This window comes from Tripterygium wilfordii, chromosome 16 (genome assembly GCF_013401445.1).
Source record: "Tripterygium wilfordii isolate XIE 37 chromosome 16, ASM1340144v1, whole genome shotgun sequence".
Taxonomy (NCBI): domain Eukaryota; kingdom Viridiplantae; phylum Streptophyta; class Magnoliopsida; order Celastrales; family Celastraceae; genus Tripterygium; species Tripterygium wilfordii.
Genome location: NC_052247.1, coordinates 3,097,491 through 3,116,411, shown reverse-complemented (window position 1 = coordinate 3,116,411; position 18,921 = coordinate 3,097,491). Strand labels below are relative to the sequence as shown.

The 18,921-nt window shown below is 38.0% G+C and overlaps 3 protein-coding genes across 6 annotated transcripts; 2 read left to right on the top strand and 1 right to left on the bottom strand.

Annotated features, from left to right (window-relative positions):
• Window positions 1–1,697: 1,697 nt before the first annotated feature.
• On the bottom strand, window positions 1,698–5,534 carry LOC119980602. The gene is made up of 3 exons (XM_038823368.1): window positions 3,106–5,534; window positions 2,874–3,003; window positions 1,698–2,787 (listed from the first exon to the last, which is right to left on the bottom strand). Exon 1 carries the CDS (start codon window positions 5,492–5,494, stop codon window positions 3,572–3,574), a length of 1,923 nt encoding a protein of 640 aa, XP_038679296.1. The 5' UTR covers window positions 5,495–5,534; the 3' UTR covers window positions 1,698–2,787; window positions 2,874–3,003; window positions 3,106–3,571.
• An 894-nt stretch (window positions 5,535–6,428) lies between these two features.
• On the top strand, window positions 6,429–11,957 carry LOC119981179 (la-related protein 6B-like). Its single transcript, XM_038824230.1, has 10 exons — window positions 6,429–7,147; window positions 8,485–8,566; window positions 8,798–8,892; window positions 9,148–9,219; window positions 9,401–9,480; window positions 9,591–9,690; window positions 10,320–10,367; window positions 10,480–10,548; window positions 10,810–10,959; window positions 11,374–11,957. The coding sequence occupies exons 1-10, from the start codon at window positions 6,611–6,613 to the stop codon at window positions 11,623–11,625; spliced, it is 1,485 nt and encodes a 494-aa protein (XP_038680158.1). The 5' UTR covers window positions 6,429–6,610; the 3' UTR covers window positions 11,626–11,957.
• A 390-nt stretch (window positions 11,958–12,347) lies between these two features.
• On the top strand, window positions 12,348–15,737 carry LOC119980302 (probable thiol methyltransferase 2). Of its 4 annotated transcripts, none has more exons than XM_038822940.1 (8): window positions 12,358–12,578; window positions 13,026–13,156; window positions 13,317–13,403; window positions 14,235–14,335; window positions 14,410–14,509; window positions 14,772–14,818; window positions 15,015–15,093; window positions 15,420–15,737. In XM_038822940.1, the coding sequence occupies exons 1-8, from the start codon at window positions 12,407–12,409 to the stop codon at window positions 15,471–15,473; spliced, it is 771 nt and encodes a 256-aa protein (XP_038678868.1). In that variant the 5' UTR covers window positions 12,358–12,406; the 3' UTR covers window positions 15,474–15,737. The 4 variants fall into 4 exon arrangements, 2 of the variants coding, with proteins under 2 accessions (XP_038678869.1, XP_038678868.1); XR_005463842.1 differs by having other exon boundaries at window positions 12,359–12,578; window positions 14,777–14,818; window positions 15,420–15,482; XM_038822941.1 differs by lacking the exon at window positions 13,317–13,403 and having other exon boundaries at window positions 12,348–12,578.
• Window positions 15,738–18,921: the final 3,184 nt, after the last annotated feature.

Genomic DNA, 18,921 nt, shown 5'->3' with positions numbered 1-18,921 from the left:
AATTTTATTTAAAACAATAATAAATAGACATTATTTGTGTATAAGTGCATAACTTGAATTTATTTGTTTTAATTTAATTTTTATCATAATTCCACATGGCAATCATAGAGCTAGTTAAGGAGTTGATCTGGCTGCACCAAAAGCATTCTCTTATTCAGTAATCATACTATGTATATGATATGATATGATACTAGTTGTATGCCCGCGCTTCCCGCGGTACATATTTTGATTGAAAAATAGAGATGTGTGAGAATTTTTCAATACTTTGTTAACATGAAGAGCAGTAGAGTAGAGTTTTAATTGTAGAAAATAGAGATGATTGTGAGATGAAGATAAAATATGTACAATACCTTTTTTTTAGTTTGCTAAGAAAAAAAATTTCTAATAGGGTGTAAGAAATTTGATTTATAAGAAATAAGTATGTTAAGAGTTTATCAATTCTTATTTGCGTCGTTAGTATCTACAAAGTGTTATAGGTCACCAAAACATGTTTATGAGACAATATTGTATGGTTAGTACAACATTCTCTACAAAGTAACATTCAATATCGAGATGTACAATGTAGCATAAGTAATATTTTTGAAATTATATTTTTAGAATAAGATTCTTAATATTTTTAGAATAACATTTTTGAATTTATATTTTTGAAATGTTATGTATAACTGGTAGATTTATGTCTATAATCATTTTTACCTTCAACAACTCATTGAATTCTACCATGTTTTCCTGTCACCACTTACATGTTCCAATACCAAATGGGTTGAATTTACTTACAAATTAGAACAATATACTGATATAGCGTGAGAAAAACCTCTCATGTTGTGTATGTTGCAATCCAAACAGACTACTAAACCTGACCAAACTCTAAACATGCACAATACATCAATTAAATACTACAAAAACACACAAAATACATCAAAAACACACAAAATGATAAAAACACACAAAAATAATGATAAAAACACACAAAAATTCCCACAAAATGATGATAATTAATGCCAAAAACATACAAAATGTTTTCAAACTAAATACTACAAAGGAATTTCATTAATTGAGTAATATCAAAAGACTCTCATAATTAACAATACATGACCTTAGTAAAATTGAAACAACATTAAACCACTTCCATGAAACATTAAATCCCCATTATAGGTCTTAAAGTTTTTCAATATATTTTAATTTTTTCTTTTGTCCGTTACATTTTGTTTTTTTTAAATTAACTCTCATCACTCAAGTTGTCAATCATTCCTTTTTATCAAGTTTAATTAGAATATGCAAGCTTTTTTGTGGAGGCGTCCACGTGACACCAAGAATTAAAGAGAAGCCTTGTGGATCCTCAGTTATATATATATAAATTGATATATAAATATTAGCTGTTGTTTGGCTCATGGATTCCATTGTTTGGACAAGATGACGGTTGCTGATTCCAAATGAATTAATTAATCTTTAACAAGAGTTTTTTTTTTTTTTTTTTTTTTAATAATTAGCCGCGTAATATGAGAGATGCATTATCTAGAATCATTAGAGAGCTAATGAAAAGTAAGATTGTCCAAAATGACCGATCATACCTGAATCAATTCATCGGCTATTCTTTAAAAAAAAAACATACTTCTTAGAAAACGACAAAAAAAATTAACTGATAATAAAAAATAACCGACCGATCGATCAGTTAAATTTATGTCAAAAATTGACCGTAACCAACCATGTACGGTCCCAAAGAAAAGTCGAGAATTTTAGAATAAAAGAAAATGAAAAGTCACAAATAAATGATGGAGTATGCAACCATAAGCGCAAGAATCGTTCTTGTTACATACTCTTTATCATATAGATCATGTAGTTCCAGAGTGTGAAAACATCCTTCTTCTTGGTCTCTTTGAGCTCTCAAGATCCGGTACCGACTCACAAACACACTTTCACTGCTTCTTCTTCTTTGTGTTTGTCTTGAGGATGGAATTGGGTTGTTTTTGGGAGGGACAACAAGTAAACAGAATTGGAGAGTATTCCTTGATAGGATCCGGCTTGACAGCTTTGGAGTCTGAAGTGTATCCGGAGAAAGAGTTTGATCCGTTGGTCACTTGGTCATACTGATATCTTGATCAACTTCTTCAATGACTAGAATTTCATGGGAAGGTGTTTTATCCTCCATTGAAAGGAAAACAAGAGAAGAATTCTTTTCATTTTCAAGAAAGAATCAACCCGCTTAATGTGAAAATGCAATAGATAGAGTTATTAGAGGTATATGAATGATAACTTAAACAGAGCAACAGTCAGGAAGAAAATGAGTCATAACATAAGGAGCCTATCTACCACCTTATTGACACAGAAGATTTTAGTAGAAAGAAAATGGTTCAAGGGGATCAAGAATTTACTTCAGTAGCAGAAGTTTCAGTAAACTAGGCCGCATGCTGTCTCGTGGAGAAGAGAGTTTTGTAAGAGGAGTGGGAACTGAAAATTCCAAAACTGTTACACATTCCAATTCCATGTTTACTTCAACTTTTCAAGTAAAGAAAATGGCAAGAATGGGTTACCTTGCCATAGAATTAGCTTTGGTGTTGAAAGCTCCAAATTTAAGATGGTTCCACAATCATGCCATGAAATTTTTTTACTCTTACTGCTATTCCGGTAGACACTGTACTTCGAGAATCAAGCACCAAGTTCTGAATCAAGGAACAACGGGTGTCATTTGAGGTTAGTTTAAAGTAACTGGCTGTTTCAATGTTCAGGGCTACATGCAACACCAATCGTCTGGTTTATGCCTTACAAGGCCAATAATTAGGCATGTGAAACCTGCATCAAAATCACACTGCTAATGCATAGTATGAAGAGTAAGAAGGATATTCCAACGTTGCTAAGGTCTATATAGGCTGACCTACCTCCTGTCTTAATTTGAGAAGGCATGACTTTCCAGTTGCCAACATATGCTATGCCCACAAATTTTCTGTTAGTATAGGCAACTTTGCTAGTTGTGTCTTAGTTCGGACATCTCCTGTTCCTAGCTGCATTCTGATACAATAAAGGAATGAAAGAGAACACAATAAATCAAATGTCAAACAACTGATTATTGTAGAATAGTGTCTAATCTGAATAATAATCAGCTGAACATACCATATACCGCTGTCAGTGCTTTGTGAATCTGCACATGAAATGGTATTTGAGGTGGAAGCTCTTCTTTGCCTTTCTGTGAAGTCCTAGTTCATTTCCCATAAACTCAATTGATGCTATTGCAACCACTTAGCAACACTCACTTGGCTACTGGTGCTTAATCACAACTCAAAACTCAAAGAAAACGAAGAGATTAGTCTTAGACAATGATTCAGAAAGTGCTTATTTCACATTACTTGAGAAATTATCTATCACAAGCTATGAAGCTAAACTTGAATAAAGAGCTCTTTCTAAAAACATAAAGTTCTGAGGTGATCGTAAGTCGTAACGGTAGTACATATTTTGGAGCAGTTAAAATACAAGAATGGTCATCAAGTGCTAACTTTCAACTATACCCATTCAACCAACTTCGCTCTAAGTTAGGCAACCTCATGCTAATGGACAGAAGGAAAAAAGAGAATACAATAAATCAGTCTTTAAACAACTGGTTCTTGTAGCATAGAGTCCAATCTGAATCATTCGAACAAACCAGACCACCACCGTCGGTGCTTATGGACTCTGCACATGAACATGGTATTTCAGGAGGTGGGTCTTCTTTGCCTTCTTTGTCAAGTCCCAGAACATTATCCATAAACTCCATTGACCCGAAACCATCAGCCACAATCTTATGTTCTCCTGCATCAAATTTGAGATCAGCACTTTGGGGTGATTTCATCAGTTCATTATTGTTGCTATTTTCATGTTCCTCTTCATCTGAAAAGCATCTGCAACAATCAAACTCATCCATCTCAAAAATCCGGCTAGCTAATCCTTCCCTCCAAGATATTCTCATTGGGGATTGCGAAAGACTCTCCAACGTAGATTTTGAAATTTGGGACGTTCGATCATTCAAAATCTTCTGAAAATGGGAAATATCAACTGAATCGGAGGGCACAGTCATACAATCAAATTGGAAGCTAGAACCGATTGGATCCCAGCTTGATACATGGCTCTTGGGAGACAAAGTTGCCATCTTTAGATTTTCAGCCAACAAATTAAGTTCAGAATCAAAGAAACATTTCTCATGAGCATCTGAACGCAACCATGACAAGCCACCACATCTACTCGAGTTTGAGTCAGACTCTGGGGTTTGAATAACATTTCCACTACCCAACGAATCCATCGAGAACGGCGAGAATGGCGAGTTTTCTCCATCAATATCATACTGGTGCCTTCTACATTTTTCTGCTGAAGCATCTTCAGCATCACAAGCAAATATAGCACAGGACAGAGACGCAACAGCCAAGCTATCATGTACAGGAGAACCCAGCTTTCCCTGAACATCAGGAATCCCACCAGGAGAAGTGAAAGAAGTACCCCTCTTAAAAATAACGGCAGCAGTACTTTTGTTATTGCTTTTGACACCTGAAGAGAAAACAATATTACTAGATGAAGGTGATAGGGGGGAGTGGAGGCTCTGATTCTCATCCTCCTCGTTGCAAGGAGACAAAAGCCAGTGCATTGAAGCCTCAGCAGGCGAAGGTATTGGAGAGACACCAGAATTATGAAGAACAGCATTCTCTTTGTCGTCATCGTCGTCGTCACTGTCAAAGGCCTCAGCTTTTCCAAATCCCAGATCATTGTTTCCAATTGTGAGGATCCCTCTTGGCCTACACTTCCTCTTATCTCTGATTCCAGACAGAACATGGCCAGCACCATAACACGCAGGTGTGTCCGTTGAAACCATTGATGATCCACATTGTAGCTCCGGAGATACCGAAGCCTGAACAGGAGGTGTCTTGTTGCTGCTTCCACTAGTCTTTGAATTCGATTTCTCACAATTATCTAAAATAAGCTTAGACCCGGTTGCCACCTTACACGATGGGGTCAGAATTGCATCACCATTGTAGCATTTTTCACCACTCACTAGCCTCAATTCTTCAGAACCAGCATGCCCCTTATTTACACTACTGCCACTGGGATCTGAAACTGAACAATTCTTTGATCCCTTACAAATTTTATAACTAGGTTTCCTGCCCGAAAGTTTATTCGAAACGGGTTTCTCAAAAACGGTTCGTTTTAACGAACTCTCCTTTGGTCTCACCTTCCGGACATTAGGGGCAGATTTAGGGTTTCTGGAGGGCTTTGATTTCGACGGTTTGTTATTATCAAAATGTATTCTATTGGAAGATGAAGAATGGGAGAGAAAGAACCTGAGACATCCCCTGGGAGCTTCAATGGAGGACAGAGAAGAAGAACCGTTGCTGTCTTTACTACTGTTATGGGTAGCAATGGCGTTGTTGAGATCTTGCAATGGAGTGAAAGTGCTCTGATTCTTCTTCCTCCGCTTCACTTTCGCTGGCACCGGCGCCAGAGAGCACTTGTTGTGGGATTTTGCTGATGATTGACTCATGGAGTGTAAGTGTGCCGTTTGAGTGAAGACCAGATCTCCCAGCGAGAGTGGTGGACAAATGATTTCAAAATGAGGTTATTTCCCGTTTTATCCCCCTGTTAAGTTTGGAATTACTCATTGACATTGACTATGAAGACAAATGTACAACACTAAAGTCTAAAGCCTAAACAACTTTACTTTGATCATTGATGTTGGCCGTTGCCCAGACTCTGGGTCTGTTGGGCTCTTGAGGAGGTCATGTGTCTGTTGAGTGGACTGTCTAGGTCATGGATTTGTTGGATTTTTTTGATTTACTTAGGTTATGAATTTGTTACGTCTTTACGTTGTGGACCTGTAGAAGTGTCATTCACTTGTGTCGTGGGTCTATCGGACTCTTCAGTTTTCATAGGTCGTGGTTCATTATATCTTTAGGTTGTGGGTGTGTAGAAGTGTTGTTCACCCAAGTCGTGAGTTTGTTGGGCTCTTTAGTCTTCTTAGGCCATGGACCTTTATGTCTTTAGGCTGTGAACCTGTAGAATTTTCATTGGCCCAGTCTTCTTAAGTTATAGTTTCATACTTCCATTATGTCTTTGGACTGTGAGCCTGTAGACGTATCATTCGCCCAAGCCATGGATCTGTTGGGCTTTTTAGTCTTCTTAGGTTGTTTACATAGGCCGTGAGCTTGTTGGACTCTTCAGTCTTCTTAGGTAGTAGGCTTGTAGAAATATCGTTCGCCCAGATTGTGGGCCAGTGGGATCTTCATTCTTCTTAGGCCGTGTATCTATTGGGCTCTTCAGTCTTCTAAAGCCGTGTATCTATTGGGCTCTTATCCTGATACTAATATGTAGGCCCACAAGGCCCCACTTCCTCTGAAGCACGACGGCCCACGCCCATCAATCCGAAAAGAGAAACTGAAGCAGTAGCAGATAGTATAAGTTCGCCCCAATCAAGGACCCTCTGAGAACGAGAAATCCTCTCCATTGTCTCCTGACTCTCCTCGCCCGTTGCCGGGCCACCGCCCTTCCACCAACACTGCGGCCACCACCAGCACAAGTACTATCAGAAATCCTAGATCCGAATTACTGGAAATTTCGAAGCCTGTCATCCAGTAATAATTCCTATTTTTAGGATCAAAAAATGGCCCAAGAAGAAGCCCTAGATTCTGATAAGTCTCAGTCTCAAGCTACTTCCTCGTCTTCAGATCCGTCTTTATCCAGAAACCTGTCGTTTAGTAAGCTCAACGCGCAGGCGCCTGCGTTTGTACCCACTCGGAATCCGGCAACTCGCTCAGATCCACCTCCACATCACCAGCAGCAGCAGCGGCTAGTGATCCCACCTCCTCCTCCTATGGCTCATGTCTATCCACCTGCCGCTGCTACTTCTCCCACTCCTCCTCCTCCACCATTTCATGGCCCTGTACACAGTTATGCGGTTCCCATCCAGAATCATCATCGTCGTCAAAATCATCACCATCACAGTCAGTATCATCAGCATGTGCCGCTGCACTATCATGGCCAGGATCAGTATCATGGCAGTGCTATTGGAGAGCAGGAGGATGAAGTTTCAAGGAAGAAGGGGCATCAAGCAACTCAAACTCAGGGAGAGCAAGATCACGGTGGTCCCGCATCCAGAAACGGGGTATCAGAGGAAGCCGCACAAAAGATTTTGAATCAGGTCTGCTTCAAATATGATATGCAAGTTTTCCCTCTATTAGCGTGGATAGATATTTCCAATTGGATGCTTTTTTTTTTGGCAAAGCCTTGATGATAATGGTTCGAACTTTATTCTGGTGCTTTATACCGAAAATTTGTAAGAAATGGAATTTTATTGAACAGAAAGTTTGATATGTGATCTTAGGTTAGGCTCCCTGTGGCTGGGAAGTTGTTGAGATATTATGCAAAATGAGGATAAAATTTATAACATGCTGCAGGTCAACTCCAACTATGATGGAGTGTAATATTCTTTCAAAGCTTAGCTTGCATCTCATAGCCTGCAAGGATTTAGCTTATCGTCTCAGAGCTTTCAATGTTAGTTGGTTGATGTAAGTGGCCAAATGTCTCAACCTTTAAACACTTGCTATAACATGTTGACACAAAGATGCAGTATGTGCCTATTGGATGATTAGATTTGTGGATGTGGGATTGATAATGCTACCCAGTACCCAAAAAATGTGAGACAAGCCTTTGCACTTGGTGGCTTGGAAATGGGTTTATGAATGATGAATTGTCAGATTGGTGTCAAATTGTTGCTTGTAACTGTCAGGAGGTTTAATTACCTTGAAATTGATTATGGTTTGTCTAGGCATTTTTTCAGGGCATGTGCTACGGGACAGGGCAAAAGTGATTTAGTTATTTTAGGATGATGGTTTGGAAAGTTGGCTGAATATACATACTGTTGCCTCTAATAGTTGAATTTTATCCATCTCCGCCTGAGATGGCTATCTGTGCTCTTGAGCCGCATGTGTATGAAAGAAGATAGGTCTTGATTGGTCTTCAATGCAAAGTGCAATTAGGTCATTAATCATTATGGTTGAGAGTGGAATGTTGAAATGGGTTTTCACTACAAAATAAAAATACAACAATTATAACTAATTCTTAGAAGATAGGTAGCACTTGTCAGAAGAAGTGACATTTTTTAAGACGGTATCATGATGTGCAGTTTGGCCATTAGATGTGCACGTGCAATTTTATATATGTAGGAATAATAAATAGGAAGAATGGAGTAATGATTTTACGTTCGTAAAGTTAATTAAGAAAACAGAATTTCCCTTTGGAGAAACCCATGGAGTTTTTCTCACCAAATGAGGTTATTATTTTTATTTTCAGTGTGCATCTGCATAAAGTTTTCATATCATGTAAGAAATACAAAATTATTACTGCTATATAGAACGGTAGAAGTTCTTGAGGTCTTTTATGCTCTTGTAGTCACACCCTCATCAACAGTTGGCTTTATTTTCTCCTGGATATTGTCTTGTATTTATTCTTATCTGGCATTTGAAACTTTTATTTTAGGTGGAGTATTATTTCAGTGATCTTAACTTGGCCACTACCGATCATCTGATGAGGTGCATTAGCAAAGATCCAGAAGGATATGGTAGAAATTTTCTAAACCTTTCTGTTAATATTCTCTGCTTATTGCTGTATAAATCTTCTGATTGTTCTTTCTTTCTTTTATTGTGGGCACCGAAGGTTAATGAATTTATGTATCTGCTTTGCATAGACACAGAAAGCTTTCTGTTTGATGTCAAGTTTTATTTTTACTGTTTGCATTGTTATTATATCAAGTGTTACTTTTAAGAAATTAACTCTCTCTGTTTCAATATAGTTCCCATATCTGTTGTTGCATCTTTCAAGAAGATAAAAGCCCTCGTAAATAGTAATTCTCAGCTTGCCGCTGTTCTGAGGACTTCACCAAAGCTTGTAAGTTTTTATTGTTGACTCTTGCTTCATGTATGAGCATGCCCATTTCTTCATTATGTTGTTTCAATGTTCTTACCATTTGAGGGGTTAACAGTTAAGACTTTCCCTAGTGGCAAGCTCCCCATCCTCATGAGTCATGACTAAGAGGTCCTGGGTTCAAACTTCAAACCATCACTCCCCAGATATGCCTACACAAACTTCGTTACCGTTTTAATGACCATCTCCTTATGATTTCTTTGCCACTTTATATCACAGGTAGTCAGTGAGGATGGGAAGAAAGTAAGACGACAGCATCTCTTAACTGAGTCTGACATGGAAGAATTGCAAGTAGGTTTTTATTTTTTATTTTTTATTTAGTATTTTTTTTTGGGTATATTCTTGTTACATGATTTTATTCCCCTATCATGGTGTTTCTTTGCTCCTTTAAGTGGAATGTCTTGTGAATTTTTTTATGAAGTACTGTATTGCAAAGTTATAGGCGAACTCTAACACTCATCTTGAACTGCAGTCTCGCATAGTAGTTGCTGAAAATTTACCAGAAGATCATTGCCACCAGAATCTCATGAAAATTTTTTCTTCTATAGGGAGGTACCAGCATCACATGAACTAGTGCAATTTCTACTGTATAACATAGTTTTACCATAAACTGATACAGTTATGGTTCTGATACTTATGACTTAATAACTTTATGTTTTCAGTGTAAAGACAATTCGTACTTGTCAGCCTCAAGCCTCTTCTGGTGGGACTTTTTCAGCATCGAGATCGGCAAAAGCTGATGGCATGCATTGCAGTAATAAGGTAAATGCAAATGTACACTCATGCTCATTCTAGGCAGGCATAGCAAAATTTCTATGTTTTCTTTTTCTGCCCTCTATTTTGTTCGTTTTGTTCATTGTTGCCATATGCCGCTTCACAATAAATTCATTGGTTCCATTTGGATCTTGCTCCAGCACCTGGTGATTAGAAAAGGCCTAGAGGAGAAGGTGTACTTTGTTCTTCTCTATGTTAGCACCTTCTTGTTATTGCATATGGTGAATGGTTATGTTGCTTATCTCCAGATGCAACTTGATTAACTTAATGGGCAGCACTTAACCTAATTGATGAAATTTACATGAGAACAAGAACAGGTGTTGGTAATCTTGTAAAAATTATGCTTTCCTTCCAGCTAATACATTTCTTCCAACTAATAGATCCGTGTCATCTTGTGATAAGGATGTGATTATTCTTTTGTCACTAATGAATTGCTTGCTTTTTTATTTTTGGTAGTCTTGCTAAGTTTACTTTTCTTGATGATTACATGATTTATCTTGTATGTGTATACAGACATGTAATGCTTACTAATCATCTTTGTATAAGCATAACAAACATTAGCAAAATCGAATTCAGTACTCATGTTCTAACATGTGAACTCTACACATCATGTGAAGCTGCATGCATTCGTGGAATACGAGTCTGTTGAGCTTGCCGAGAAAGCAGTATGTACTTTTATTCTCCATACTACAACCGTTTCCCTTTCTAGCCATGTTAGCTCAGACCAAACCCTAGTATGCATATTATGTACGTGAGAGTGTTTGTTTTCCACTGCAGGTTGCAGAGCTAAATGATGAGGGTAACTGGAGGAGTGGCCTTAGGGTCTGGTTGATGCTCAAACGCACGGTAACCTCCATTGTTGTTGTTGTTGTTAAGCTATATGTACAAACACACACACAATTATATATTGAGTGAAGATTGAGATAGAAGAATGAAATTGTGTAATGACTAATATGCATTAATGTCACAATCTATATGATGGATGGCATAATTTCTTGAATCTTAATATGATCGAGGCATAATAAAGCAATAAGGTATACTAATTTTGGCTTATTTTTGGAGACAGGACAGTCTTCTTGATTAATATTTGGATTCTCTGTTATGCAGACAAAATCTGCTCAAGTGCGAGGGAAGAAAGGGAATGATGGGGAAGGGCATTATGAGGAAGAGGATACTTCGACATCTAATCTGCGGGCTAATGATAAACAGGCTGGAGATTCTTCCCAACAGTTTGATGTCCACTCACACGATCATACAGTAAGTGTTGATAAGCATTCTCTGATCCTGAATAAAAAGATTTTATAAGTTGCATTTATTTTGACTGGAAATATTCCTAATAATATGGATGACGATCTTAGAGTAGATTTTTTCACACCCAGAACATAAGAGGGAATTTGTTTTCATTTTGACAATATACTATCTAGGCTTTTGTTATTTTTTGTCCTGCAATTACTTTACTCTCACAGGGTTGAGAAGTGTCCCTAGCATTATGCTCGGCAGTTAGTGGATTTTCTAATCTTGTTTTCATTTAAAATGAATTTGAGCGAGCATATATACTTTTTGGTGAAGGTGTTGCCTTTTATTTTTTCGTGTTTTTTGAATTGGATCTGCTCTTCTTTCCTCCAATAGATGACAGTAATTTAATGTCTGGATATGATTTTACTTGGGTAGGGAGAGGTACATGTCAATGACAAGGATGGTGTGCCAAAAAAGGGGCGTAACAGGGGACAGGGCAAGGGTCGTGGGCGGACTCAATACCAACAGAATAATCGTGGACACCACGCGGGAACACCCCCTTCAAATAACATGGTTTCCAATGAGCAGCAAATGGCAGTAAAGCAACCTCCTGGGCCACGAATGCCTGATGGTACAAGAGGGTTTGCAATGGGTCGGGGGAAGCCATTGGCTGTTAACATGGAATGATACATTATATATATGATTACATTGTATAATTGCGTGCAAGTGTATCTTGGATATGATGAACCATTATATAGTCTTGTAGATGGCAGGGTATTAGAAAGGCTGCTCATCTTAGGTTTTTAGAGTATGGAGTGATTAGCAGTATGAGTCGGATTGCTTTCCTTCTGCTCGTGTTCGTCGACTTCTGGATAAACAAGGTTTTTTTGTTTCGTGCCTTTCCTTTTTTTTTCGTTCTCTAGTCATTGTATTAATGTAGAATTGGAAAAGAACTAGGCCCTGGAGGGTCCTCTATACATATAGGATATGAGAATGCCAGAATATGTTATTGGAATGAATCCCACTTACATCTCTCTGCTTTGTTGCTCAAGCCTATTTTAATGTCTCTTTCTGTACCAACCGAGCACTTCTAGGTACTCGGTGAAAATCCGAGTCTCGAAGGGAATCAACTCCATTTAGGAAGGAATCAGGATGAGATACAAAATTAGAACTCTCCCAAGTCATATAGAAGGGGACCTCCATTAAACGATTCTAAACCTATGTTTACTTGATACTAGAGAGAGCTCCGAGCGTTACCTGATGCGCCACTACCACACTAATACGACACAGTTTTGGATGTCATCAACTCTCATTCCTTTGATTCCTTTCATCGTCTCTCATTCCTTTGATTTCTGTCATCGTCTCTAATCAACGTTTGTTAATTAATAACATCGAAACGACGCCGTTCTTAATCTGGACTCATACTTTGGGCCTCAGCCCATTGAGCTCGTGATTTGCTGGTTATGCGATGCGATCTCTGAATTTGCTCTCTATCGCTGTAACTCTTCGGTCGACGACGGTCCGAGCAGCTCCTTCCGCGTACCTGGGGACGCGTGGGATGGGGAAGAAATCAAATACCACCAATCAAGTGAATCCCCGCGTTGACAAATTGCAGCAGGTTTTGAATAGCGACTCTTCTGGTGCGTATCTTATGTCGATCATGAACTCAAATTTAGTATTAATCACTGGTTTGTTTGGGCGTTTATTTGTTGAAAAAACTCTGGGTTCCATTTCTATCTCTCAAAGTATACTCTTTTGGATGTTTGGCGGGCCAATGCGTGATATGCTTGATTCGGATTTCCAGAGCTTCAACTTTGTTTTGATTTTTAATATGTGTTCTGGATTCATACGTCCTTTAGCTGTTGAAAATTCTACTCGGAAATAAATATGCGCAGAAATTGTAGAAGAAGACTTTTTGCTTTTCTTCTTTTTTTAAGTTTCTTGACATGGAAGTAGATTATGAAAAGGTTAGTATACTCGGGCTGAGTGACATTGACGGATTGACCCATTCCAATTCATGTATTCTTAGATGTTCCGAAAAGATTTGATATGTTTCATTTTGGTTGGGATTTGTTTTGGAGTATCAGGTGGCTGGGATAGGTGCTGGGAGGAAGGGTTAACTCCATGGGATTTGGGAAAACCGACGCCTATTCTCTTACATCTTCATAAGACAGGAGCACTTCGCAAGGGCAGGGCACTAGTCCCTGGATGTGGCTCTGTATGTAGTATTGTTTGATTTCTTTGTAGTAGCAAGTTCTTAGAAATGCATAAAGTCAGTTGGCCTTGTTCCATCTTATCCTGACTGCATCATCTGATTTTTTTTTCCTTTAGCTTTGTAGTGCAACCATGTCAACAACATAAATTGTTCAATTACACAGGGTTATGATGTCACAGCAATTGCATGTCCAGAGCGCTACGTTGTTGGATTAGAAATCTCAGATAAAGCTATAAAGAAAGCAGTAGATGTAAGTTCAGTATGCCTCTTTATCACACTCCAACAAGATTCATCATGCAGAATGATATGATTTAAACTATGAAGCTGAATTCCTAACTTGTCTTGACCATTTTATTTTCGCTCCAGAATTTGTTATCTCAATGCCTCACGAAGTTAGTTGCCATAAATCATGATTCTGGTTCAGCTGCTGAACATAGCAGCCATATAAAGATAGTGAAGCAAGAACATAAATGAAAGGAAAAAGAAGCTTTATCTGGATTTCCTTTGACTGCTCTCTTGACTGTGGTGCCTCATATTTTGTTGTTTTTAAACAGTACAATCAGTTTTTAGGATTGCGCCTTCTAAGTTTCTGCATAATTTTGTTCAGTTCTGAAATGGATATCAAACTTCAGAACTGCAAAATAAAGTTAATATGAAGTATTTAGTGTTTCTGTAGCCTAACTTTGTTTCTTCCCCTTGTGAGTAAATGGGGGCATGACATGAAAAGTTTCGTAATCGGTGTGTCTTATATGCTGTTCTATGGCTCAACAGTACCTGATTTGCTACTCAAAATAGAAAAAATAAAAACTTCTATTTCCATCTTGTTGGGGGTGGGGGAGTAAGAGGCATTCATATCAAGTTTGATGTTGTGATCATTAGCTTTTTTAGTTTCGTCAGATGATTAACCACACTACAACAACAATGACCTATGAGCTAATATGAATTACTCAAATATTGGATCATGCTCTCGTAAAATCTGAGTTCGAATTTTCTATTCTTTCCTGAGAGCAAATACCCTGTTAGTTCCACTTTTCCTAGATTATTCACTTTATTTATTTATTTTTTTTAAATTTGAATGCAGTTGTCCTCCACATCACCCAATGCAAAATACTTTACCTTCTTAAAGGCAGACTTCTTCTCATGGAGTCCAACTGAGTTGTTTGATCTCATATTTGATTATACGTAAGTCAAGACATGAATTTGCAAGCCTGATGCTAGGATTTCATGATAATTATATTCCTATGTAACTTGTGCAGATTTTTTTGTGCCATAGAACCAGAGATGAGATCAGAATGGGCACATCAGATTCAAAAATTCTTAAAACCTGAAGGGGAGCTCATAACACTTATGTTTCCGGTCATCATCTTCATCACTTTATTTCTTTCTGCTATCATTTATGACCAGAGAATACCTTGGTCAAATATCTGAAGACACTGTTATTACTGTGCTTTTCTAGTCACTTCTAGCGAGACAAATGTGCTTGGTATTGTTCCTTATATAACAAAATTCTTCTCTCCAAGAAAATTTTTGAAATCTGTTTTTTTATTTATTATCTTACAATATGTTTTTGTATGGGGTATTATTTGCTGCTAAAATTTTTGTAACATTTTATTGCCAGATTAGTCATCATGTTGGAGGACCTCCTTTTAAAGTATCAATTGCTGAGTAATTCTCTAACTCATATCTTGTTTGTTGTTTTCAAGAATTGAACCTGTGACCCCTAGTTTGTACCCCTCCACTCTACTGCTGAGTCGCATGTTCACTTATGGATCCTATTACCTAGGAAGTTTATGTCTACTTATTTCCTGAGTCTACTAGTTTTTTTAGGGTCATGTTCATCATAAGTTGTATAAATATGCAGTTATGAAGAGGTTTTGCATCCCATGGGCTTCAAAGCGATATCCATTGTGGATAATCAACTGGCCGTTGGACCTCGCAGAGTAAGTGAAGACGGTTTTCTTATTAATTGAAGTTCTTCATCTTTTGCTTAGGATTAAGCGTTTAGGATTATATGCCAGTTTTTAGGTTGCTAATAATCATCAACTTACCACTTGAATGTTGTGTATGTGACGATCTGACGATTTACGCAGAATTTGTAATTTCAGCTTTACAACAAAAATGTCATTTGCTGAACCTTTTTCTTTTTGACCATCTGTTTCATACTTTCATGTATATAAGCTGAGTTTGTTATACTTTGAAAATGAAAAAATATCATATCATGTAGGTCTCCAAAGAGTTTTAAGAGATGTATATTTTTTTTCTACAGGGAAGAGAGAAGCTTGGAAGGTGGAAGAGGTCTCTAAGCCAATCCTTGCTATGATGATAATCTTCATCCTGTTTAAAAGGAAATTAAACAGGAGTTCATAGTCTTAATAAACAAATTCTTTGATAAGGCAACAAACAATTCAGGAGTTGACCTAAGCTTTGTTTCACCTGTTTGTAGTACTTATACATGTCAGCGGATTAGGGTTTTTTTTTTTTGGCAAACAAACTGATGCATTGTGACCTGGTGCAGACTTGAAACCGTGTTGAGTTCGCTTGGTTTGTGTTGCTTGATTACAGAAGCAGAGGATGTATGGGCAAATATATATCCTACTGCACACCAAGCTAAGAAACACAACATACACAAAACACTGTAAATTGTTTGGAAGATGATTTTATCAAAGAAAGTGTCATAAAAACAACAATACAATCTGAATTCTCATTAAGGTTAGATAAAACTGCTATGCATATATGTTCCTTTGCAATGATGTGCCAAGCTCCTTTGTTCCTAAAAGAACAAAAAACTGCTTAACCATTACCACTAAGCCTGTCCAATGCTCGAAAAAAGTCCATGCGAACCTATTTTTTCCGCAAAGATCAATCAGCTTGGGGGTCTCATCCAAATGCTTGAGCTGGAAGACCTCAATGGTTGTTGAGAGTTTTGAGGAAATATCGCACTGATCAGCTCTCCTTGTGAAAGATACAAGGCTGTCAAAGTTATCCCTCCGAAAAATCCCTGAAAAGTCATGAGATGGAAGTTTGGGGTTTGCCCTGTGTGGAAAATAATAAAACATAGTATACTACAGTGTAATATAATTATATTATGTATATGAGCATCAATATACTTGCAGACGTATATTTATACTTAAAACCAATTAACTTCAGCTGGTTCAAAACATAGTATTTCACTACTATTGTTCATATTAAACATAATTACACAGAGAGGAACCCTGAGCTTAAGCATAAACCTTACCACTCTAAAACTTGCCCTGACTGCATTGATCCAGTTCGACTTCATATACATGCCAAATTAAATAGCATATCAGAGCTCCTAAACATAAAAAAAAAGGCAACACTATGGCAGAGAAACTTGATATTACGAAGAAACTCCCAATAATAATTAAGCATATGATCAAGGGATCTAACCCGATCGCACTTTCCAGTACAGAAGATCATATGTGCATCAGCAGCATACCAGACCATTCAAAGATTGATGAAGGAGAACACAAACAAATTAGGAGACAGTCTTAACATGATTTGGTTATCAAAAAAGACAAAAATCCCAGCAACTGGGGTAACTGCTGGGATCCATAGCACTTCTGGTTAGATATTTTGAATCTGAATTACAAAAGAAAGAGAAGCCAACATACTTGCCAGCTCCATGAAGCTGAGTCACATGAGTCCATCCTTCCTCCATATACTCCCGAGAAAAATGTTGGGAGAGGGGGGTTGCAAAAATGAGAACTTGGACTTTGCAATGGAAGCTTAAAAATATAGAAAGAAACATATATAATACATATTTCGATGCTATAAAAAAACATTTTCATAATGAGACAACCATATTACTCAAAATATCAAAAGAAAGAATCCAATACTTTGACCTAAACAACTGGTCCTCCTTTTATATTGGTAATAGGAAAAAAAACTGGTTTCAGTGACTTTCAACAATGAACAGAATCCTCCCTCCCACTGACTCAGCTTACTATCCAAGCACTCAAAATTTTAGCTTATTTCCATGAATGTTCATGAATAAAGCTTTGCAAGGTTCAAATTGTTAGCATCTGATCATATAAATTTTTTCCTTGGGTAAGTTATGGGGGACAATATACTTAATATTTTGAGGGGCGGTGGAAACAAACCTTACACCTAGTGCAACAGTAATGAATTGCCTACCACAAGCTCCTAGTAATTGGTCACAGAAAACTTAGTAGGCATTATGTTAATATATTGCACCCATACCCACCCCACAAATGCCTCTGCTGAGCTAATACAACTTTCACCATAATCGATGTTCCAATTTAGCATTACCATTTGATAAGTTCCCTGCTTCAATGCTGGATGCAAAAATTTGCCCAGAATGTATAAAACACCAGCATTTATTAAGACTACTCTTTCTGCTTCCAGAAGAAAGATGAGGCATATCTCCGAAAAACTTCAGAACGTGGATGTTTCCAAGTGTTGTCTGAAGTTTTTCTGAGGTATGCCCTATCTTTATTCTGCTGCCTCAAGTTACTCTCTCCACATTCTTGTTCTTGGTCTTTGGCTACTTTTTGGAAATAGGGAGAGACCTTCGGAACTGTAGCACAAGGTTTCTTACATGGCTCTGGACGTTTTGTTTTCACACACTTACAATCACCAATGACTACTTGATACCCCAATGAGAAATAATGGGAAGCCTTTACAACTTTCACATCTTCTGTCGTATATTCTTTATCTTTTACTTCCTTGTCATCACACGCAGCAGCTCGGCTGCTTGCAGTGCTCTCCTGTGAATAGTTAAACTCTTTGACAGATGCTATTTTAAATCCCTTGCAATTGCTGTTTCCCTCTTACTTTTTCACACCCCTTCTGGAAATGATAAGTGCAAACTCACAGTTTTTCAATACTTTGTCATGCCATTGCTTTTATATTCAAATTGCGACAGACGACAGTAAATCCTCAAAGCTATGAGGTAGCTCTTCCACTGCCATTTTCACCCCTAGCACCTCTACTGATCACAAAATGTGGCACTTTTTCATCCCTCTTTTCCTCCTCCACCCCAGAATTCAAATCCTGCTGGGAAATAGAGGGACCTTCCTCTTGCTCTTCCTCTTCTTGACCCGACTGTCATTACCGCAATCACGCTCACCCTCACCCTCGTCGTCTCTCTTTCACATGAAAGGCATTATCAACGGAATCTTTTTGACCTAAGCAAAATAGATTCATCTGATAATGCCTTTCATGGAGAACCAAGAGACAACGAGGGTGAGGGTGAGGGTGAGGGTGAGGGTGAGGGTGAGCGCGATTGCAGTAATCTGAATTCTTCTCTTCCCCAATAACCCCATTGCTTCTCCTTTTCCGTCCTTTCTCTGAATTGGAAACCCCTACGATTAAATTACTCCTAGAGGCCACACTCTCATACTCTACGATAAGCGAAATGGCATTTGATTCAAGATCAGTAGTAGAAGTTACCTCCTATCCTGGACGATCACAATTTCCTCGTCCTTCTCAGGAATCGGTAGCAGAAAATAGGGAGATATACCACCTTCTTCTCCTTCCTCGTCCTCCCCCTCTTTGTCTTCTAGGGTTCACAGTCCATGGCTAAACCACGATTGGGTTATTTTATAATTATTTTACCAGTTTATATTATTTAGTTGTGGGCTGGGCTCTCTTGATATTTTATTGGGCTAATTTGGGCCTAATGTGTTGGCTGTAGGCTGTAGGCTGTAGCCTGTAGCAGTCTAAGTCATGGTTGGGTTTTCAACTTCTCTATTGGGCTTGAAAATTGCAGTACCATTTCTACTCAA

Coding starts and splice junctions, on each gene's coding strand:
- LOC119980602 (XM_038823368.1), bottom strand. CDS start 5,494: ATGAGTCAATCATCAGCAAAATCCCACAACAAGTGCTCTCTGGCGCCG.
- LOC119981179 (XM_038824230.1), top strand. CDS start 6,611: ATGGCCCAAGAAGAAGCCCTAGATTCTGATAAGTCTCAGTCTCAAGCT. Junction 9,220..9,400: donor CTGACATGGAAGAATTGCAA/GTAGGTTTTTAT, acceptor CTTGAACTGCAG/TCTCGCATAGTAGTTGCTGA. Junction 10,960..11,373: donor TCCACTCACACGATCATACA/GTAAGTGTTGAT, acceptor TTACTTGGGTAG/GGAGAGGTACATGTCAATGA.
- LOC119980302 (XM_038822940.1), top strand. CDS start 12,407: ATGCGATCTCTGAATTTGCTCTCTATCGCTGTAACTCTTCGGTCGACG. Junction 13,404..14,234: donor CTATAAAGAAAGCAGTAGAT/GTAAGTTCAGTA, acceptor ATTTGAATGCAG/TTGTCCTCCACATCACCCAA. Junction 15,094..15,419: donor TGGCCGTTGGACCTCGCAGA/GTAAGTGAAGAC, acceptor TTTTTTCTACAG/GGAAGAGAGAAGCTTGGAAG.